Source organism: Astyanax mexicanus, chromosome 1 (assembly GCF_023375975.1).
Source record: "Astyanax mexicanus isolate ESR-SI-001 chromosome 1, AstMex3_surface, whole genome shotgun sequence".
Classification (NCBI taxonomy): domain Eukaryota; kingdom Metazoa; phylum Chordata; class Actinopteri; order Characiformes; family Acestrorhamphidae; genus Astyanax; species Astyanax mexicanus.
Genome location: NC_064408.1, coordinates 69687306 through 69711159, shown reverse-complemented (window position 1 = coordinate 69711159; position 23854 = coordinate 69687306). Strand labels below are relative to the sequence as shown.

At 38.0% G+C, this 23854-nt stretch overlaps 1 protein-coding gene across 4 annotated transcripts in view; it reads left to right on the top strand.

Moving 5' to 3' along the window:
* ppp1r13bb (protein phosphatase 1, regulatory subunit 13Bb) overlaps positions 1-23854 on the top strand; it is a 63995-nt gene that overhangs the window by 14773 nt on the left and 25368 nt on the right. For all 4 annotated transcript variants that reach the window (XM_049482200.1, XM_007230920.4, XM_049482202.1 and 1 more), the window contains 3 exons: positions 4413-4560; positions 8601-8720; positions 12556-12626. In XM_049482200.1, the coding sequence (XP_049338157.1) occupies positions 4413-4560; positions 8601-8720; positions 12556-12626 (339 nt within the window). The remainder of the gene's footprint in view (positions 1-4412; positions 4561-8600; positions 8721-12555; positions 12627-23854) is intronic.

Sequence of the window (23854 nt, the reverse complement as noted above, 5' to 3'; positions counted from 1 at the left end):
AAAAATGTTGGCGATATTATTGTGTACAATATGATATTGCACACCCCTAATTTCCACACTGTATTGGAGACACTTGCCTGAAAATGTTTCTGAAGTTAGTTGTTTCTCAGTTAATGGTCTTTGGCAATGGCTGCAGACATGCGTGTTTTATATTAGTAGCTGCTATTACATTAGGCTTTTTGGCATGTAAACACTTCTCAGATATTACATGTGTTGTTTGGCCAAGTTTTTGCTCAGGTTGGAAATGTTTCCATGGCCAGCTTTGTATTTCACATTTGTATTGTCATATTGCAGAGAGCATTGATTGTATTAAGTAAAAAAAATTGCCACACTTGAGATCACTTTCAGCTCTCCGTTGCCCTAAATGTATGCTTAAATCAAAATCTGCCACAAAGTGATTTGGCATGAATCAGCGTTTAGTTATCAACGTAGTTCGGTCAGTAACCTTAAAAGTAAAGACTCTAATACCTAACCCTAACAAAATGTTACATGAAACAAGGATTTATGTAAAATATATTATTTGGTATTTTGTGATACTCTGTGCATGGCAGTATGTTGTGATTTAATTTGTTTGTGTGTGTTTGTTTTCTGTTTTTCATTTTGAAACATTCAGCACCACTAAATTAATATCTAATTAGATGTATGTATATTTTACCCCTCCAGCAGTTTTTTTTCTGTTGGTGGATATATTGTCCCAAAAATAATTTAAAACAATGTTTTTTTTTCTTCTAAGTACTTTTAATGTCACAGATATAATAATGATACTATAAAATAATAATGCATTTGCACATAACACAAATAAGATCAGTATCTTATTTGTATAATCAGTATACCTGATATAATCAGTAAATCAGTATACCTACTCATTTATGTTAATAGGTTTTCCTCACTGAGTGAACACAAGGGGTAATATCAAGGTCAGCAAAAATTATAATGATGTAACTCATTGGCATAACTGTAACAGGCCTAGCTATGTTATCACTCATTCTGCTCCAGCAAAAAGAAAAACCATAGCTCCCAAAGAAAGCTCAACATTGACGTCACATTCTTTCTGTGGTAAGTGTATGTAAATGTCTAACAGCAACTGTAGCGTCACAAGCGTAACTACTTTTGTGATGCATGTGGGACGATGCTTTGCTGATCAAGGCCTAGCTTACCATGAAGGTTTGATCGTGAGCAAGGTCTGAAAGCTCTGTGTGCTCACCCTGTGAAAAGCATAGTGTAGAGCTCATGCATAGAGCATGAGCGTAGAGTTACAAATCTGTGATCTCTAGTCAGGAGTACTGAGTTTGTGTTAAACAGGGCCAGGCCATTTGGGGATCCCTGTGGTAAATAAGACCAGAGGTCTGGTACATTGAAGAACATCAGGAACATTTTTAATTTTATGAAGGATATTTTGTTTTCATTTCTTGGTTGTGCTGCAATTTCATGCTGCAAAATGTATGTATGAACTGGAGTGTACTTTGGCAGTTGTTTACAGTGGAGCACATTTTGAGAACTTAAAACAAATTACAAATTACCAGTGTTGTCACTCATTCTTTGTAGCAAAATGTTCATTAAATGAAGCTCATATGTCTAAATTTAACAGGAGAACACACTTCATATAAATAACATTTGTAGTTTTCTTCATTCATTGGTCAGTTAGTCTTCAAATAGGTCTTTTTTGGTTCTGATGCCTTGTGTTTGTGTGTTTGTGTCTGTATGTTTGTGTGTGTGTGTGTGTACTAGCCTTTGAGCCCCTGCAAGGTCTTGTCAAATCTTCTCACAGGGGCTTTTCTCAGATTATCCAGCTTTTCAGCAGATGACTAAGGCCCCCTGTGCTGTCATCCCTCAAGGTGTACTTTCCCTTCATCTCTGATTAAATATGTTCTTTTCCCTTTTGTCCTGTGTGTGTCTGTGTGTGTGTGTAAGAGCGAGAGACCTTGATTTGGCAGCCACTTCGTTGTATATTAAATAAATTGAAATTAAATAAATGAATAAATAAATAATAAAATTCATGAAATAAAACCAGCAATATTACCAAGGTTTGGTTAGTTTTAAGTATGAAAGCAGCACTTTTCAAATTTTCAGACCAATTTCAAGAATTTGAGGCAGGCTGTTGTCACCCATTTAAGCAATCAAACAAGAAAACGACCCGGTGCTGAAATGTGACTCTACTTCTCACACACATTAAGCGGCAGTATGGGCACAAAAGCGTGTGATTCTTGCTGGTACTGTAGCTGTGTTAACCCCTATTCACAAACAAATGAAAGGAATCTTAGGGTAATTTGTTCTGTACTCTGGTTCGTCCATGTTGTGATTTTGTTTTTGCAGGTTTGAAATGCCAGAAAAAAAACCTCACTGGTTTGTTTGTGGGAAGAATGTGGCTGACTCAACTCTCAAGTGTATTCAGAATACTTGATCTAAACAGCTTTGCAGGTTCAGTTTAACCTAGTACACTGCCAAGGTAATTAATTACCCGGTGCTAATTTGCACGGAAATACTTGCTCTAGTCCGGAACACTGGACACACCTTCTTCCTGTATTTACTTTCATGCTCCCACCCCAGAGGATTTGACCAATAAGCTGCAAGGATGTTTTCCCATGGTTTTGTAACACACACATGAGCACTTAAAGTTTTTCTGTGTGAAAACAAACCAAACCAAGGGCAAAATGCTCTAAGTTTGCAAACTTGTTAACTGATTTGGACCAAGACTGAACAACCAGAAAGTGTAGGTGTGAAAATGCCCTTATGTGCTCTCTCTATACTGCAGTGTGAAACCAAAACAAACTGGACCAATTCTAGACAATGTACCTTGGGTTGGGCTGTGGGCCTGACTTTGTGGGTTATTGCACCAGAACTGGTGTTAAACAAAGCAAAACAGCCCATTTATGGAACTCCCTGGAGTCCATTTGTCTTGTGTTGTGTCCTGACAGCCTACTTACTACCTTAGCCTAGTGTGTGAGTGTTAAAGATAGGGAGAGAGAGAAAATAGATGGGCAGCTTTGTCGTGACCTGACACAGACAAGTGAAATAACTTCAGCTTCTCTGATGGTGCCTGGCTTTCCATCAGTACAAGAGCCCTCGTTTGCCACCATCCAGTCCTTTAGGCCTCAGGGAGTTTGAGGAGAGGAATGAGCTTTGCCAGCTCTTCTGCACCTGCATAGCTACCCATCAGTCTCCTCTGTGTCACTGTTACCCCTGGAACTTCACTAACCACCTGTCAGTCAACCTGACACACTCTGGCTGCTCCTCCTCCTCAATCAGAATGTCTAATGGCCTGGGATAGACTAGACGTAAGTGACTTCTTCCCTGGAGCTACTTTATCTTTCAGCAGTGATATGGAATGTTTGAGTTATATGCAGCAAATTTGAACTGCTGCCTTCACTGGGATCATCTGCAGGGCACAGAGTAGAATGAGCTGCTGCCAGAAGTCCTAATGTTCTTTCTGTAATCATTCCAAACTGAAGGAACTCGGACATTGTGAGGTTATGTGGTAGACTTTCTCTTTTGTGTCATTTCTGGACACTTGGCAGAAATGATCACTGCAAAATTTTCTTGCCCCTAGTGTTTTATATGATTTAAGAGTAGTTTGCATTAATTGCATTAATGACAGTATAGTATCAAGTTTGCACTGATAATTCATTTATAGAAAAATTATCACTTTTTTCTGAATTTGAAAGAAAAGTAAAATTGCTATTTTTTGCTGTATTTGTGCTTAAAGATAAAGATTGTTTTTTCTGTCTATGGTCATCTTTACTGCTGATAGAACTAGTCATAGAACTTGCAAAAAAGAAAAGAGCAGCTAGTTGTTAACATCCAGTATAACCTACATATTTACAGTGTTTATAGTGTGTGTAGATGCATGCTAGCAGTTTTGTAACATAAATGTCAGAAAGAAAGATGGTAAGAGCCTCATTAAGGGTGCTCAGATGTTAAAGTGTGTTTTGTAAAATAAGTCATTATCATATTTAATCATTTGGAGTAAACCAAATTTCAGGATTCTAGAATGTGACCAAGAATAAACAGGAATTCATTCAGATTAGAAATGCAGTAAGGATCAACAGTTTGTTTTTCCTCAGCCACTATCCGCTACATTACTTTTACATATATACCAGGAACAACAAAGAACATTATCATCAAGTAAACTTTTCATCACAATATGGTCAAATATCAGTTACTAAACTCATTTTCATACATTTTCACTGCGCTTTCTTGATCGTGGACTTTGCTGGACTTGTAGTGTCTAAGTCTGGAATAAGTGAAGCAGTTATGAGTCTAATCTCATAGTCATGAATCCGTTAACCAGGGGTTATGCAAGCATGTGCCTACTGGAGCCAAACTCTTACTAGACCACCATGGCTGGACTTGGGCATCCACGTTATAGACTAACCATTGTGTTAATATGATATTTCTCTTTATCTGTCTTCCAGATGATTCTGACGGTGTATCTGAGTGATGGTGAGCAAGCTCTGACAGAGGTGCCCATCACTCCAGAGACGACGTGTCGTGATGTGGTGGAGTTCTGCAAGGAACCAGGGGAGAGCGGCTGCCATCTGGCTGAAGTGTGGCGTGGCAATGGTACGCTTTTAGACTTCTCTGGAGAGATTATTATAAACATCTGTTTAATTTCATGAAGTTTGCATTAAATTGCTAGCTTTTACTGTTGTTGAGGACAGGATGTGGATGTTTTGGTCAGTCTCTGCAGAATTTTACACGAGGAAATATTTTTGTAGTGTATAGTTAGAGCTACTCATTAAAGACAGTTTACTCTGTTGTTGCCAAAATGCATTTGAAGATTTATTTGAGCTTTTAAGTTTAAGTCTGCAAACAGACATTGTATGTCTAAATGTTTGTATACCTGTTAATCCAATATTTTCTACAAAATCAGTGGCATCAAGGATTTTGCCCCCCCACCCCCTTTTGTAAGCTTTTTATGTTTTTTTTTTTTTAATTTTTTGGGACGATTTTATGCTAGATGTTGGAATGTAGACAGTTTGATTTTCAGAAATTGCATTTAACCACAAAAGTAATCATGATTTTAAACATTGATGTTTCCACATCTCATATAGCTCTAGAAAAAATTAAGAGGCCACTTCAGTTTCTGAATCAGCCACGACCCATCTTCAATGCTCTAACTGAGGGAAGGAGGTTGTTCCCCAAAATGTCAAGAGGTGTGCCATATCGTATCGTACATGATAATACCGGCAACATTTTTGGATATCGTGAGCGATATTATACCCTGAAATACCCTGCTTTTCTTAAAGTAACTTTACTCTAAAAGGCTTATTTACTAGATTTTGAAGCCGTTCTCTGCAGATTTGATTGCGTTCTGCATTAAGACCACCATCAAGGTCACCTCCACCTTCTCCAGTGCTCATCCTGAAAGTACTGGTATTGGATACAGCACACTTTCTAGAGAACACAGTTCCACTGCTCCACATTTCAGTGCTGGAGGCTTTATATCCCTCTATCAGTATGTCAGTAAGTTTATTAACCCTGTCATCAATAGTACTGCAGCCATATATAGTGTAGTCTCAGACATTGAATGAATGAATGAATAAATGAATGAACAGTGAACTAAAAAGCCCTTAGAAATGTAACCCAAAGTTCTCCCTGCCACATTTGTTGTGCTCTTTTTCCCCCTTTCTTGTCCCAGTATTTTTTTTTTTTTTCTGTTTAGTCGTTTTTCACAAAAAAAGCCATGGGCCAAAACAGTTTTTCAGAAAGTGTCTTTCTTTTGGTGTGCTCATCACCCTCTTCAACAAAATGTAATTTCTTGTCTAACAAAATGTCCATCACCACAGCTTTTAGTCCTAAGCAGCCTACTGCCCCTAACTCCATTAGTGGAAAGTAAGTGATGGTGATTGCTTGCGGCACACCATTGCTCTCCATTTAATGTCCTCCTGTCACAATATATGGCCACATTTGGGGTTACGTAAATGAACAGCTCACCTCACAGTGCCTTTCGGTGTTTGTTAGTTGTTGCTTTTTAGATTTGTGTGTATCACCAGTTCTGATAATTGTAATATAATAATAAAGATTATAGCTTCAGATGAACATCCACCAAAAGTGTAATGTTGAGATGCAACTGATATTATGATGCACCTGTTTTGTGTTTTAGTCTGTCAGCTGTCCATTGGTTCCATCTGGTCTTGATCACTCTTCCAGTTTATTTCCTTTTGGTTCTGTCAGATTTCTGCTCTGTTTGTGCAGTCCATCTGTGCACAGTCCATCCCTGCTTCATTACATGTTAGCACTAAGCTCCTTGTGTGGATGAGTGCTTGTCTCGTCTTGCATTCAGCCACTCCATCTGCCCCACCAATGTTATCCATCCAGTGGCCTGATGGTGATGAATAGTCGGTTTTATGTGTTTTTTTTTTTTTTTTACTCTATGTTCCCATCTTTATGGAATCTGCCTGCCATCCACCCTCTAAAGTGTTCAAAAGATGTTGACTGGTAGCAGACTCAGCTAATACTATCATTACTTGTAAAGAAGCCATAATTGTACTCTAAAACCTTTATAAGCACAACAAAACTGAATGCTGACTTAGGCGCCTCTGAACTTAAAAACTGAATATGATAGACAATTTACACACATTTGCACAGGATTCATATAATATAATATAATATATACAGCGTATTTTTCGCACTGTAAGGCGCACTTAAAATTCTTTCATTTTTCCAAAAATCGTCAGTGCATCATGTAATCTGGTGCACCTTTATATGAATTCTACCAATCAGGTATGAAGGAGCAGTAAAGCCTCTCTGCTAAACTGCAGCATTATACAGGAGGTTCAGTTTAGTTCTCCTGCAGCATAAGCATTAGCTGATAACTGCCCTGCTGGGGCAGCATTAGCATTACCCGCTAACCGTGCTAAGCACTAGCTCTTTGACCGTTTAGAGGTGAGTAATATCGACCTGTTACCAGCTAGCACTGCTGGAGCACCAGTTAGCTGCTAATGCTAATGCTCTATATAGGTAAGCTTATATAATTTAAGCTTACTCTACATAAACAGAGATGCTTAACTTTTTTCAGGAGAGAAATCTGTGTAGATTAATATCCACTGCTTGTTTGTCTTGTCTAACTCATCTTAGCTTAGCTTAGCTGTGAGACCTGCTGAATTTGAAGGGAAACATTTTAACACTCTTGTTCCTTACTAGAGTCGTATAAAATGTGCCTTATAATCTGGTGCGCCTTATGTATGAAAATATGCCAGAAAATAGACTTTTATTGATGGTGCACCTTATAGTGTGAAAAATACGGTAATGTCATGTTGATAAATTGTTTTACAAAAGGTAAACGGTGATACAATCTTATGCAAAAGTGTGCAGTCCATAAAAAATGAATGACATGGAGCCTCACCTCTCCATGTAAAACTAACCATCTAAATCGAGATTTAGAGGCTTTTTTACGTCTGTTTAAAACAGGATATTAAAAAACAAACATGAAGAAAAAAAGATAGCAAAAGAAAACAATATACATAAAATAAAGTAATAATTATGTAATCCCAAAATCAACAGTGATTTTCTCTTCTTTGTTTCTTATTCAGAATTATAGTTTATAAAAATACCCATGAATACCTAAACATAAAGGAGCTATGTATGATTTTAGTTGTATCGTCAAATGCATTTTAGTTTTAGATTCAAACGGACTGGTTAACAATTGTGTGAATTCTCTACTAAACACTATTACACTGGATTTTAATATTTCAATATTAATAATGTTTCTTCCTCCAAATCTGGGCAAAGTTGCACAGATTTATTTCTACACCTAAATATTAGAGTAGCATGCCTCTTGTTTGACTAGAGTGCCAGATCACTCACACATTCTTCAATATGTGCACTCTGACCTATTTGTTACCTTTATCTGATTGTGTGTTATTTGATACTCCCCTCCCCTTCCATTAATTCTGTTCTGTTTTTCTCTCAGTCTGTCCTCCCTCTGTCTGTTTGGGTTGCTGCTCTAACTCCAGATGTCTCTCCACCTGCTCCCAGAGGCTGGAATATGTTTTAAATGCTCTCCATCTAGGGTTGGGCAATATTTTAAAAATTATAGATTTTTTCTTTTCTTCAAGTACATGAACGATTTTTGATTACAAATCAAATTTTTAGTTCTTACATAAACAGACAGCATCATTTTAAGTGAAGTGCAAGCTACTGTTTCCTTTACATTACAGGAAAAGTGTAAAGTATTAAAATCACTTCCACTTTCTCTGGAAGCTTCTACATGTAAAGATATACAATTCCTTTATGAAAATCACTTTTAAACAGTGATTTAATTTAACAAAACTACCCCTCCCCCATTCAGGCTCTCTGTATTCCTTTGGCAGAAAGCCAGCTACATTTGGGTTGGTCTTCAGTGTTTCGTGTGTTTATGTTCTCTTCTTGGGTGTGGTCCTGTTCCCTCCGTAACTCCTCTCAGGATCTCTTTGTGCAGAGGGTCAGAGAAGGATCCATGTCTTTGATATAAAGACGTCAGCCCTGTCTTTCAATCCCCATCTTTTGTCCTCGCTTTCATATCTGTTTGCTAGTGATACTTAAGATATTTCCTTGTGGGATTTTGACTTGATAAAGTCTATGACTGCTGCTTCTAACAGTCTGATCATTCTTCTTCACAGAAAGAGCAATCCCCTTTGACCACATGATGTTTGAACACCTGCAGAAATGGGGCTCCAGGAAGCAAGAGGTCAAGTTCTTCTTGCGTCATGAAGACTCGCCAACGGAGAGCAGTGACCAAGGTGAGCCATCCTGCACTCTAACGTCTATTTCTAACTATTTGGATTTGGAACACGTTAGATGTGACCAGTTCATGTATGGTGCAATTGCATAGTTATGAACATTTTATAGTAGTAAATGTAGTTGAAATGTAGTTTAAAATAATTTCGTTAAAGGATTTAGATTTTAACTTTTCCACTGTGGTACTCTTAAAAGTCTCTACGGTATATTTTTCTGTATGTAAATTGCTAACAAGTTCATGACTGGTACTTCATGTTGACGAGCATCCAGTGAAAAAATAGCTTTTGCTTCTGGTCCTTTGAGCTATCGTAAACTCAATGAAGGTGGTTTGAGATGCTTGGTCAGGTTGAAGGGTTGTGTCTACCGTATGAGTGTGCATGCCTGGCCTCACCTTCCCTTAATACAGCATGGACTGTTGTAAATTTGACAGTATGACAATATTTTGGCTTAATTTCTATAGAATTTAATGGTGTACAGTAATTGGTATATCTTAATCAACTTAACATGCAGATTTACTAGTTGCTTTAAAGCAGAGTCTTACTAAGGTAAAGTAAGGTGCTTCAATTATTGTCGACAAGGCATATGATCCAAAGAAATACCTCTAAAGTTACCCTTGCAAGAAGTGTTGCTCAAGCACTGTAATTGGTGTACTCAGCTGGCAGGAGAAGTCAATAATGTCTCCTTCTTTGCTGCATTAGGGAGTTATCTTTTACAGAAGAAATGAGTCTCTAACAATAGATAATCCACTGCCTTTGAGAAGAATCTACACCATTGTTTTTTACCTTGCATTGAAAAGCTATTAAACTTTCCATCCCACAAAGTAAAAAAGCTAGAGCAAAGTGCCTCTACCTGATATCTGCTGCTTTCTGATTGTTCCTTTCCTTGTTACTGGTTTACTAGTGGCAGTGGCAGCCTGTCAGAATGCATTAGTGGGTTTTTCAGTGTTTTTCAGACATGTTTTATCAAATAAATATGCTTTTTAAACTATGACAATGCTTCAACAATTTCTATTAATGATGCTATAGAACTTGATGTAAAGGTTTTTCAGTCTTCCATCTCTTTTATATTCGAGTATCATCTTCTGCTTTAATATCAACCTTCAATACATACATATGTCATGGAAAATGAAAACAGTGTGATAAAAAACTGACATTGCAATAGTGGGTCCAGAATGTCATGATAATTTAAATGCTAATAATGCTTTATTTCACTGGAGATATATGTGGACTTCAGAGGTCATTGTTTTTGGTGCAACAGTGGGGTACAAAAAGCAAACTAAAAACAGTTCCCTTTTATTGATTTTGAACAGGTTGGGGTGAAAGTAAACTCCTTTAGCCCCACATGTTGCTGTATGTTTGATACTTGGTTTTTATTTTTTATACTGACCTTCATGGCATATCACAGGATTAGTATTATTGTTTGTTTGTTTGTTTGCTTGTTTCTCATCTCACCTATTGTCAGTACTACGTTTACCTCAAAGCAAAACCTTAATTATATTTAAATATCATCTTCTGCTTTTAATATCTATGTCATGAAAAGTATGAGATAAAAAATGAGAACAGTGTGATTACAATATATTTAAAAAAAATGATGCAGCATTTAATTAAATGTGCCTTATATTGACGTATTATAGCACATGGCCACATTGCAATGATGATGCTAATTTTTTTTATTGTGCTGTGTATATAGATCTATGGAATTATATATTTTGATATACAGACCTCATATTTTTCAAGAATTCCCATATCACAAAAGTGATTCTTTGTCAAACATTATCAAATGCGCTTCTTCTGTGGAATCACTGAGAGGATAATTTAAAGTGAGTGTATATTTAAGAGTGTGGAGTTATGCCCGGTGTTGCTGAGGTCAGGTCCAGCTGTTATGTGATTGCAGGAAGGACAGCTTCCCCCAGTCTGAACGTACAGAGTGGTCAGACTGATTCCGTGTAATACGGGTCCCTGGCAGCTCTGCTACTGCGGGGGACAGAAAAGCGGTTAAGTGATTGTTACATAACTAAGCAGCTTGCTGTGTAATTGGACTGGTTGTCTGTCACCCCGTGTCCTTTCTGCACAGGTTCACCTGCACTAGCTCACATACTTGTGTGACTCACTCGAGCCACTGAAGCCATCTTTCAGACACGCATGTACAGTATATGCTGTTCTGTGACTGTATATGAAAGCAGTGAATGATTAATTTGTTATATTCAGGATCAGAACCTAGCATGGCATTAGATCCTGCTACATATCTTAACTGCATTGTGCATGTGTGTGTCTGGTTGTGCCGGGCACACTGAAACAAAGTTATGGAGTTTGGGTCCATTGAGCTGGAAGGCTTTGTCTCCAGTCAAGGGTGTAAAACAAGCATCACCCTCCACTGCTCGGCCGGCTGTCACACTCCCTTAGAAGGCATAAACCCTGTCTGTCCGATCACGACCCAAGCCGAGCTCCAATTCTGTCTTCCACTCTTCCATCTCTCAATTGAGCGGTTTGCTACGCTGTCTCTCTTTTCCTTTCCCTCTTCCCTTTAGCCTGTCTTTGGTACGGCACATGGAAGTCCTGATTCTGTTTACGTCTTAATATTGACTAGGGCTAAGCGATATTTTAAAAAATGACATTCTAATAAACTTGACCCTGCCCAGGACCAATTCTGAATTCCATTAGTCACTTTTCTTAGTGAATTATTGCAAAATCTGTCTGTTTGCTGTTTTTACGTTCTATTTTTCTTAGATAAGAACACTTACACGGTGAGGAACAGCAGTTTTGCATGGTATTTCACCATGTAGAAGTGCCTTCAAAAAAGTGCTTGTCATTAGGGGTGTGCACACAACAATATCGGCAACATTTTTGAATATCATAAACGAGTATTTATTTTTTTATTTTTGCTCTTTTTAGTAAAAGAAAAGTTCACACTGTTCTCATTTCCCATGAGATATCTACTAGAGACCGATTATATCAGTCCAGTATTATTTATTTTACTTTACTTCTGGATATATGGAGATATTTGGAGTGCAATATTAGTATCATGACATCTCTGACAAAATTCTTGTATTTTGTAATATCTCAGTTAGGGGTGTGCCATATCAAATCATATGCAATGATAAAATAATAATTACATTTTAATGTAATTGTGTAATTGTCATTATGTTGCAGTAGTGTATTATTGAAATATTTTTTTATAATAATAATATTTTATAATAATTCAGTGTTTGTCATATTGCCAAGCTTTTACACTTCACTAAATGTACTGTACTTGTGTAGAAAGTGCACCAGGGTCAGGAAAAAAAGCAGCAGATCCCCTCCCAGCTGTTAGCTAACAGAGATTTAAAGCTATGCTACGCTATGGTGATACATAAAAATCATATATATAAATCATTCTCTGTGCACATGCCAGGGATAGGAGGAGGGACAGCACAACCACTATTATCATAGCGATGCTACAAAAATCCACTACAATTCCATTCAAATCAAATCAAAATGCTTTCTAATGGCACTTAGCTACAAGTTTCTGGGTTCTGCAAAATGTTTATCAGTCTTTGCTCAGTGCATGGGTTCTTTATCTTTAGCTTACAGTGTACCACATGGTATACAATTAATCACTTTTGTTCCAGCTGTTGCACCCAAAGTTTTCTTTTTTGCCAACATAATATCTCTGTCTATGTAAGCATAATGATTTGAATCTACAAAGCTAAATAACTAATGTCTCTCTTGCTTTTAGGTCTGAACCAGATATGAATAAGTTTGCAATTCTGGTGGCTTTGCATCAGGCAAATATCATGATTTCAAATGTCTGTAATCTTTAATCTGTCATAGAATTAATGTTTCTTTATGTTGCTTACAGGGAGCCAACAGTCTCAGGAGCAAGCTAACAGAAGAACTGGAAGCATCTCAGATAAACACGTGGAGAATGGGGTATGCTTAGTTATTTCTATATTTGTATATATTTGAATATATATATATATATATTCTATATTCTATATTTGTGCGTAAGGGTGTGTTTATATGTTTACATGATGAATGTCCAGGTCCTGTTTCTAGGTTACTCGTATTGAAGACAAGTTTGTAGACATACTGTATCTAAAACTCGTCTCGCCATGTGCTTGTTCTTTAATCTAGTTCAGAGCTACTGTATAACTGATGGCTGAAAAGACCCCCTTCCTTGTCTAAGTCATTTCCAGCTGCCTGTGCTGATCTCTCCTCACAAGAGGAGAGCTACAACGAGATTCATTTCCTCTCTGCACCGCACTTCTATATACTGCTTTCACAGAAGTGCTCCACATGCACTCTTTCATGGAAGCTCTGCTGTATGTCTCTTTTTTGAGATCCACTTGATGATAAGAGCATCCTTCAGCATCACTCTCCCTCCAACCATCTGGCCCAGATTCTGGCAGGGGAAAAGCCATGCTCCAGGAAGCGGAACTAATTTCACCTTAAGGGATGGACGTTCAGAGCTGCGGACCAGCAAAGCAGGAGATAATAGCTCCTCCTCATAAGCCTCTGAACATTTTATATCGCATACATTAATGTTCTTCTGCCCACTCCCCGCACCTCGTTCTCGCTGTGTCTCGAGGGAAGGAATGACAGACCACAAAAGACACACTCCACTACCTCTACTTGTGGTGGTAGTTAGCTAGGGGACTGATTAGCCAGGATTCTTTCACTGCAGTTATTCATGCATGGACACCCACCAGGCTGTTGTTAAGTGCGCAGTGTGTCTGTGAATGACAGGATTATTGGGAATATGACTGCTGTAAATTAGGGTTGTGTATTGGCAAAAATCTGACAGTGTGATGTATATTATAATACAAGCTTTATGATTCAGTCTATTGTAGTGTACTGATAAAAGCATAAAGTAATAACCTCCTTTTTGTTTCTATATGCATTATCCACATGCAGGAGCACTTTGTAGTTCTACAATTACAGATTATACCACAGTTAGTTCCGACCCTGCAATGTGATTGGCTGAGAGGCGTTTTATGAGTGACATTATCAGCCGGTAACGCACTGTAACTGAAGCTCTTTATGTATTACTCCACCACATACAGGTAAGCAAGCAACGATGCAGTGCTTACTAGCCAAACAGCGCAGCTACAAGCAGAGCCGCAATGGAACTATTTTAACGCGCGGAGTTTCTATAACAAAACATATCATATATATATATTTTTTTCGTCCTTTTTAATTTAAAATCTTTCAATGAACAGATGTAATGGAACTGTGGTATAATTTGCAATAATACACTAAAGGTCTGTGCTATAACATGTAATATTGGCACTGCTGTGCTGATCTACGACACTCGGTATTACATGTTATAGCACTCCCTCTCGTGTATTACTGCTTCATTGTAGTCTTTTGTTTCTTTGCATACTTTATTAAACTTCTTTGACCCTGTTTTTTAATGGTTGGGACCTCACATGACCTTCACAGTGCAGCTGTGTTAGTACAAGTAGATCAGACACAGCTGTGCTGCTGGAGTTTTTAAACACTGTTCTCTTACTGTCGACTGGTCATCTTTGTATTCTTCATTAGAAGAAGAAGTACAACACTGTGGATGGGGTTAAGGGTTTTTCATGCCCATTAACATTTAGTGTTGCAGTATAGTTGAAGTCTCTTTAAGGAGGTGGTTCTTTAGGCTATTAGACTTACTTAGCCAACCTAATCTGTAGAGAAGTAGCACATTGAGAGGCAGGGTTTTAATATGTAGTCGTTGGCCTCTGCTGTTTAGATATTTGTCTGCTTGTGAATGTGTCATTGTCCTTTAGAGCTCTGTTAGTCAGTGCTTTGTGTTTCACAGGGAGTCTGAATATGTGGGAAGATCAGAGCCGGCGAATGACTTTCACCCACAGATTGAGCCAGTGGTCTGTCCTTCAAGGCTGCTGTATTTGTGTTTTTTTGGACTTTTTAATTGGATATCACCTCACTTGTTGGGCAACTCTCAGAAGCTTGCTTTATTCTGACTGTCCCCTCCAGTAAACACCATCCAGCACATTTTAGCATACCCCATACTTAAAGATCACCTCACTACTGCAAATTTAATACCTCAGCTTACCTCAGCTGGCACACAAACGGCACTCTTGTCTCGGCTTGGGTTCCACAGTTGTTCTGTGTGACTGACTGTTCTGTACATGCTGACCGCATAAGAGACAGACCTTGTTTTTTGTTCTGAGTTTTGTTGTTCTGTTGCTCCTTTATAATTTGAGGGATTACACCAGTTTCATGACAAAACAGCTTTTAAGAGGATCAGTGTCCTTCTTATCCACCCAGCTTTGCTTTAGTGGGGCTGTTTTCTGCTCTTACAAGCATCTGAGAAGACGGCAGACAAACAAACTTGTTCTCTGGCACTTATCAGGGAGTTGAGTATGTGCTGCAGTCTTGTTTGTTTTACTTTGTATGTGGATTGACTGCATTTGGTGCTAGACCGGCCACGATAATTACATTGTTGATGTATCATACAATACAGCTCTGGAAAGAAATTCTGTAAAAGATTCTGAATCAGTTTATGTGATTTTGCTATTTATAGGTTTATGTTTAAGTAAAATAAAGATTGTTGTTTTATTCTATAAACTACGGACAACATTTCTCCCAAATTCCAAATAAAAATATTGTGATTTAGAGCATTATTTTGCAGAAACTGAAAAAAGCTGAAATAACAAAAAAGATGCAGAGCTCTCAGACCTCAAATAATGTAAAGGAAACAAGTTCATATTCATAAAGTTTTAAGAGTAAGAAATCAATATTTGGTGAAATAACCCTGTTGTTTAATTTTGGCATTTTCTCCTCCACTAGTCTTACACAATGCTTTTAGATAACTGCCTCTCCGGGTGCAAAAATTCAAGCAGTTCAGCTTGGTTTGATGGCTTGTGTATGATTATCCATCTTTCTCTGGGTTATATTCCAGAGATTTTTAATTTAGTAAAATCAAAGAAACTCGTTTTTTTTTAAGTGGTCTCTTACTTCTTTTTTTCCAGAGATGTATATAGACATGAGCTCTTTGTTTTGCTGATCTTTACCTGCATTTTTGTTTACATCAAATTTAATGTTGCTAATATAAAGATTGGAACTGAAAGACAGTATTCTTAAAGAGAAAAAATGCTTTCTGCATTCTGTTAAATCATGAGTGTATCAGTCTCATCAAATTGTCTTTTTGTTTATTGCAATTTTTTCTAGGACAATTTATCATCCAAACAAAAATAATGATTGTAACAAGCCTGTTTGTAACCCAAATACTAAAGTTAAAAGTAAAAGTTCTAGAACCATTTGCCAACATTTTTATTATAAAACGTAGTTCATTGATTCCCCAATCGCTTAGCCTCCTGCAGCCGTGCCTGATCCTTACGAGCGGGGTAATCCCTGAACACATGCTCAGAGTAAAGAGGAGTCACCTGTCCCCTTTCGTGTGCTGCTTGGTGGTCTCCTTCCCTGCACTCTTTTCTCCTCCTCTTCATCTCTTACTCACCCCACCCCCCCAGGGCCTTGTAAGAGGGGCAGTGTGGCCTGAATGCATTGGAGCGTAGTTGTGTGTTGCCAGGGGGCTCTCTGTGAGTGGATCGCATTTTACCCTCCCTTCCATTCTCCCTTCATTTCCCGTTTTCCTCCCATCACTCCTCGCCTCGCCGTCTTCATCCATCTCTCCGTCTCTGCGCGCTCAGCTCAGCAGACCTGACACCCGCACAGGCAGGATTTACTGTGTGTTTTTGCGGGCGTGAGGTAAGGCTTCTTTGGATTACAGAAGACTGATGCACTGTTGAATGTTCCCTAGCTGACAATATTGTTGTTGAAATCATCATTCAGTCTTGTGGAATACTTTGTTTAGAGGGGTTTGAGATTGGTTTCGTGGTTAAAACTGCGTAAAATTGTGAAAAGAAGTGAGGATGCACTTTGAGCTGACTTTAGAGTTCCAGTTTTGAGCCTGGATGGATGATTGTTTGTGTAGAACATGCCGTCCACCATGAGCAAAGCTTCTGAGCTGCAGAACTCTGCACTGTGTGGGCAGTGTAACTTTGACAGCGAGTTGAAGCTGTAGTTCTGTCTGTGTGGGCAGCTTCTCTCTGCAGGGATTACATGTTCCAGGCTTTGCTTTCTTTTATTTTTCCTATGATCTGCCTCAATCTTTCATACCATGCTAAAACTAGCAAAGCAGAAAATGCAAAAACAAATGGATTCTTTAATAATGGTAGATTTTATGTTTTTACATTGATATTTTGATCAATATTGCCAGTCAGGATCATTATTTCCCTAGAATTCTTTAAAATATGTTAACAAGGGACACAGTTCTGGTGTTAATTAAGTTCTATTTATGGGTGTGGGTTTGGATAGCCTTGTCTGAACTCACCCACCCTCGTGCACTTCTGGCCAAACACAGATTATCTCAACACGGAAAGCCCTCATGTCTTTTGATGCTTTAATAGGACAAGAACAGGGCAGTAACTAAGATCCCTTAACTGTGCTGCACAATATTAAACAAAATATTAATAAAAGCAGACATTGCATTGCTTGTTCTGTTTTCGTGTTGTGTGATATACACACATCCTTAAACATAAATGAGTCTACAAGGAAGTGTCAGATTACATTGCTAGTCAGAAGCAAGATAAAGGTTAGCACAGACAATGAGTGATTGAAAGTTTAGACTGATTTCGACAATATTTATTAAGGGTGTACTCACACTAGGTAATCTGTGCTGGGCACAGTTACCCATTTAAGGTATTTAGCAGATGCCCTTATCCAGAGCGACTTACAACAGTGCTTCATAGTTACTTTAAAATATCCATAGCTAGTTTGTAGACTAGGATCAAGAGATACACAGAGCTTGATCATGTTTAGAACCTAAGTGATTTTATTTATTTATAAATGTTTTTAAAGATTAGTTTAAGAACTAAGATACCCCTTAAAACATGGCTTGTTTGTCTAGTGTGATTGCTTCGATGGGGTTTACCTGGCATGGTACGTATGCAGTGTGAGCATGATCCTTGCCCAAGCCCGAAACGAGATGATGTCAGTGATGCGACATTCCTGTAAACAAACATGGCAGTGTTGTGCCGAATTCAGCACCACCGTCAGGAAAACTGTGTCGCTATGTATGTAACTGTGACTGAGATAACCGTGACTTTTGGTGCACATTTCTAAGTAAGCTCAAATGGATTATCTCCACCTTTATCAAGAAGATGCGTTCTCGAGAGAGGGTGCTTTTCATGGCGGGGGTGTTAAATTTGGTACAACATCATTGGCAAGCCCTTTGAGCAGTGAGTAATGACGTAAGCGTGCTCGGGCACGGATTGTTTAAACGCAGTGTGAGTGCAGGCCAGCGGGGTATAGAGTACACCCTAAGGTACACAAACTGAAGTAAAATGTAATGCATGTGTAACACAGCATGCCAGATGTCTTGACATGCAGTTGTAGAGGTTCCTAATGGTGTCAAGACACATTCTAAATCTATTTAGATCCAGGTGCTCATTCCTCTTCAAATGATGGTTTGAGATGCATTGGAGCCTCATGTTAATACAGTGTAAACACCTCAGTGTCTTTGACACAATTGACAACCAAAGTAATGGGATCCCGGTCTGACTAAGCATAGATAGTTTGATTACCAAGTGAAGTAAATGTATGCGGCTAAAATCTCATCAGGAAACAATCCAGATACTGATCACATGAAGTGACCAGGTGTAACTGCCGTTTTTTTTTTTTTTTTTTGCTGTTTTTTGCTGCTGTTGTGGTCTACCTGCATCTGCTTTAGAGGCATCTTAATGTGTGCAGATGCTCTGTGCTGACCCCAAAGTGACATCCTGCACTATTCACAGCCAGATTTTGTTTTGCTCAGATTTTGGTTATGCACAAAAGTGGTGTGCAGGGTATAATTTTTACAGAATGCAGCAGATTTAGTGAGCTGGTCAGCAGCCCCTGCTCAGTCAGGCCTGCAGATAAATAGCCCTGTTTGCAATTTCTCACTCTGTTTCATTTCTATTTTAATCTGGATGTAATCAGTGTAAACATTTGCTAGATCTGTATGAAAGCAGCCTTTTTAGATCTGCTTATTTCACATCGCTGTGTGTTTGTGTTTGTGGTCTTGTTAAATTGGCGATGGTAGAAGTCTAGTGCTGTGTTTATGTTGGTTTATACCTGAGGATTTACCAACACCTTAGCAGTTATCAACAACCATCAAAGACCGAGGGAGCATGTCTCGACATGAAGGTGACATAAGTCAGTTTACCCTGAATTAACATGGTTAGAACGAGGACTGTAAGAAAATGGCTGTATTAAATCATGTTTTTTGTTTTGAAATAGTGTATTTTTTAAACACTATATAGATTTTTAATTATTAGTGTCCATGTAGAAGACTGCAGATACAGACTTGCCAGCATGTAGACATTTTACATAAGTTATGCATTTTTTATCTCCTCTTACACTTGTACAATTTCATATTTAAAGTACGCATATAGTTTGTTCTCACATGTCCCAAGTTTGTCTGTTGTGAGTGTGGCCGCTCACACTGTCACACTGTTTATCCACACTGATTTATGGACGGTGAGCTAATCCAGCAAGCTACTTATCAAACTACTGTCATCCATGCTTTATTTTCCTCCAAATCGTCAACAGACAGCACAGCACAGTTGCTGTGCTGAAGGCTGTCAGTCTCTCTCTCAATTTCTCTGTCTCTCTCTTAAAATACATTAAAAAAGCTCTAGTCTGCCAGGCCTAAACCAAGCTTATAACATACATGTAAGTGGTTAATCATAGAATATTGTGGTGATGTATAACATTGATTGAAACCACTAAAATAAATATTATAAATCTTTTTCAATCTTAGGACCGATTATTTTATTTATGTTTAAATACCCATTATTAAAAGTTCAAGAAAATCTGATAGGTCTCATTTTTTACACATACATGCACTCTTTGATGCGCTGCCTTAAATATATAGTTTTCATTAATATATTAAATAGGCAAATATTATCCTTTGAGAAGCACAGGCTAGTACAATATAAGACTTTAACAAACACATTTTTGACTAATGCAGAGATATTGCTATAATATCAGGGACGGAGGAGTTCATTGTGGGTGTTGTGTGGGATTTGTACTTATTACTCTTTGACAGGTCTGCATAGATAATTTTGTGCATAGATAAATTTGCTCTTTTTGTGCTATGTTTAAACCCAGACTGCAGTGCTGTACTGTCATTAGATCCTACTGTTCTGATTGTATACATAAAAGTAAACTTTTCTTTTATTCAGATATTATAAATGCCTGATAATGTATTTTTTATACTGTCACTGATAGGGATTTCATGCTTACTGCGCTAACTTTGTTAATACACAAATAACATTGCATCTTTCACAGGAGAAGGATTCAAATGAAGCTGTTGTTTTAAGATGTATAGATGGTGTGCTTTTTATAACTGGGTGCTCAGTTTAGATCTGCTGATCCAGAGTTACACCCATTTATCTCACTATTTTTCATTAAGTTTGGAGAGACTGTCTTTTTGTTTCTTAAACAATAGCGTTAAAAGCAGAGGTTCCGAGCTTCCTGCATCTACACTGATGCTGCAGGTGAAGGGCTGTAGGGCACCTGTGTATAAATAAATGCCACAGATCCTTTTGATGAACTGAATACTACTGTGTCACATGCTCTACAGTTCATGGCCCTGGGCTGGAGAGACAGAACGTGCTTCCTCTAACAGGCTCTACCCACTGACCTGCTTCTTTTGTCATTTATTGAATGAGCCACACGGCATTGGATTACTGCTCGCATCTGTGATCAAGGAAAAGTGTACCAAGTCCCGCAGGCTTATTTGCTTGACTTCTTCGATATGAAAAGCTCATGAAAAGCCCCCCACCCAAGCTGCACTTTAAACTGAACCTCCCAATATCTTCTGTTACTGTTACTGCTGCTGCTACAGGTGTGGATTGTATATGCTCTGTTTAATGAATCTTAGCTCTGCCTGTTTTTGGTTTCCAAGTTTAAACAAGCATTGGGTTTCATTTCTGTTCTGACACCTTAGACCTGAGCAGCTTTTCAGGTCCTCAGAGATGCCCAGCAGTATTTACACATCTGCTTTTGATAAAGTAGAATAGAAGAAGAGAGGAGGGTGAGTGAGTGAGCGGGGTCAGGCCAGAGCAAGACTTAGCTCCACAGAGACTATTGAAAAACCAAACATGTGGTTTTTTTTTTCCTTTTTTCTTCAGCACCACCCTCAGGACATACAGAAAATTCAATCAGCCAGTTATGTATGCCAGGTCTTTTGCAGCATCACCATAAAGGCACTGGTTTCAGAGACCCCGCATGCGCGTGATGCTGACATCTCCAGAGCTCGCCGTGTGTGCAAACACAGACTGACACAGTCGCCCTTTAAGCCATGAATCACCCCCCACGCAAATTGAGTAAAGTCATTTCTGCGGTAATGAAATTTGGAGGCTTGCCATGCAGCTCACCCTGTTGAGAAGCGCTTAGAGAGAGCGGAGAGTGTCATTATTGATCATGAGCTGCGCTAAACTGTGCTGAGCTGGCCATGAACCGTACGAAAAGGTATGTAGTTAACCCAGAAGCCCCTACTTTCTTTACTTCTACAGTGGTTAGTGAATGTAGTGATTGATTATATGTGCTGTGAAATGTTGGGGTCAGATACTGTATCTGGCTGGATGAAGTCATGGTGTTGTAGTGTCACTCATAGCTTTGCCTTTGGTTGTTTAGTTGTTATATGACTGTTATTCTGCCTCATGAATATGTGTGTGTGTGTAGGTGTGTCTAGTTTTGTTTTTAATTATGTATTCCCAATCGGTGGCTTAATTTTTCCTGTTTTTTTACGTGTATGAGTAAACTAACTGCGGGCGCTGCTGAACTGTTGCACTTTAAATAGCATACTGTATGCAGCAAAATAGATCATTATTGAGTCATCAGTAGTTTTCACTGTTTTGCGCAGCAATTACTGAAAGCTAAATTTATCATGTTGCAGCTGAGTGATTCTTCATTCAGTCTCTCATTTAGAGTTGCCAGGCATATTTAGTTTACTATACATCAGTGCATAAGGATTGAATGTATTTTTATTTGACTGGGAAAATATCTTTGTTGTGGTCTGCATTACTTAAGCTGTGTTCAGTGTTCACATTAGAAGACCCATTAAGCTCTTTAGATTTTGTGCTCAGATCAGATTTGGCCATCTTGTTGGTCCACTTTTCATAAATGTAAGTGACCTGCATCTGTCTGTAAAAAAGCATACGTATGTACATTAATATGATGCATGTGGCCACCACAGAGGCATTATAAGAGAAAAGACGAATTACTGGTTTAAATATGACTGGGTCAACAACAGTTTTTAGATATGGGAATATTATTAGTAATTAAAATGGTTATTGCTCTGTCTTGGAAAAGAGTAAATGCAGCTGTTATAGATAAATGGCTATAAATTTGCACTTTTATTACAAAATTACATATGGAATTAAAGGAAAATACTATTCTTTTTATGATATTTTTTGGTTTGTTTTTTTTATAGAGAAAACAGATATAACGTGTTACAAGAAGCAATGACCTCTTGTAAGATATTAGTTTGCCCCTCTAGACGCACAGAAGTAGGGCAAAGAAACGATGATAACCATAACACCCTAATGAGAATCAAAGCAAAACAAATATTTTTTTTCCTTTCTTTTCTTTATCCCTCTCCTTTTTATTTAAGGTTTGTGAGGGTTTGTGTTTGGATGTGATATTAAACAGTGTTGTAAACCTTTTAATGTGTTAAAACAATAACAGATAAGATTGGTAAAAAAAAAATATGACTGGGAATATTCATAACATGGCGTCAGTTTACGAATAAAGTCCCATCATTAAACACAACCACCAGTTAGCTTACTGGTTATTCTGCAAGTGGAAAAGAGTCGACAGGTTAGTAAGATCATAGAGAGTGCATAGAGATTGGAGTCTGGCTTTGTGTGACTGGAAATGTAGAATTGTAGGCCACTATTGGAGTCAACAGAAGTACTAAGCACATAATCACAAGCAAAAAGACTCATGAAATCCAGTCTGATCATTCTTATATTCACATTCGTGTGTGCCCACGAATTGGATACACATCTGATCCTGGTCCACATATAATAGTGGTACAAATTGGATTTGAAGTGTTATACTGCCTTAGGAAAAAAAAAAAGATCTGTCCCATTAAGACAAAGTGCCATCCTGTCTGGTACTGTGAACAAAGTATAATCTTTATTAGAGAACCAACAATGTGATTTCCAGGGTGCCTAATCTTTTGCATAGACATACACTGTTTATGAATCAGTTTTTCTGATTTTCCTATTTATAGGAATATCTTTGAGTAAAATTAGCGTTTGTTGTTTTATTCTATAAACTACAGACAACATTTCTCCCAAATTTCAAATAAAAATATTGTCATTTAGAGCATTTATTTGTAGAAATTGAGAAATGGTTGAAATAAGAAAAAAGATTCAGAGCTTTCAGACCTCAAATAATGCAAAGAAAACAAGTTCATATTCATAAAGTTTTAAGAGTTCAGAAATCAATATTTGGTGGAATAATCCTGGTTTTTAATCACAGTTTTCATGCATCTTGGCATATTTTCCTCCACCAGTCTTACACACTGCTTTTGGATAACTTTATGCTACTCCTGGTGTAAAAAATTAAGCAGTTCAGCTTGTTTTGATGGCCTGTGATCATCTGTCTTTCTCTTGATTTTATTCCAGAGGTTTTCAATGTGGTAAAATCAGAAGAAACTCATCATTTTAAGGTGGTCTCTAATTTTATTTCAGAACTGTGTATATGTAATAAGTGCTACATTTTCGTTCTCATTTTTATTTTGTTTCGTACCTTGTATAAAAGAGAGCGAATGATGAATGATGGGTGGTTTGAAACGGCAAGCTGATGGAGTGCGTTTGTGTAGTGGAGACTGCTGTACTTGAATGTACTGCAGTGATCCAAGAAAACAAAATATAAAATAAAAGCACTGGCTGTAGGTAGCATTACTGTAAAAATGAAGAGTTCAATCCGTCATGCTGATTTAACATGACACTTGTTTGATCTGGACCCGTGTCCCTCCTGCCCCCCTTGGCTAAAACCGCTGGCTATTTTTTCACTGATTGCTAATCGTTAGTGAGTGCTGTTTTAGTGTTGGTGAGAGTAAAAGAGGAGAGAGGAGAGGAGAGGAG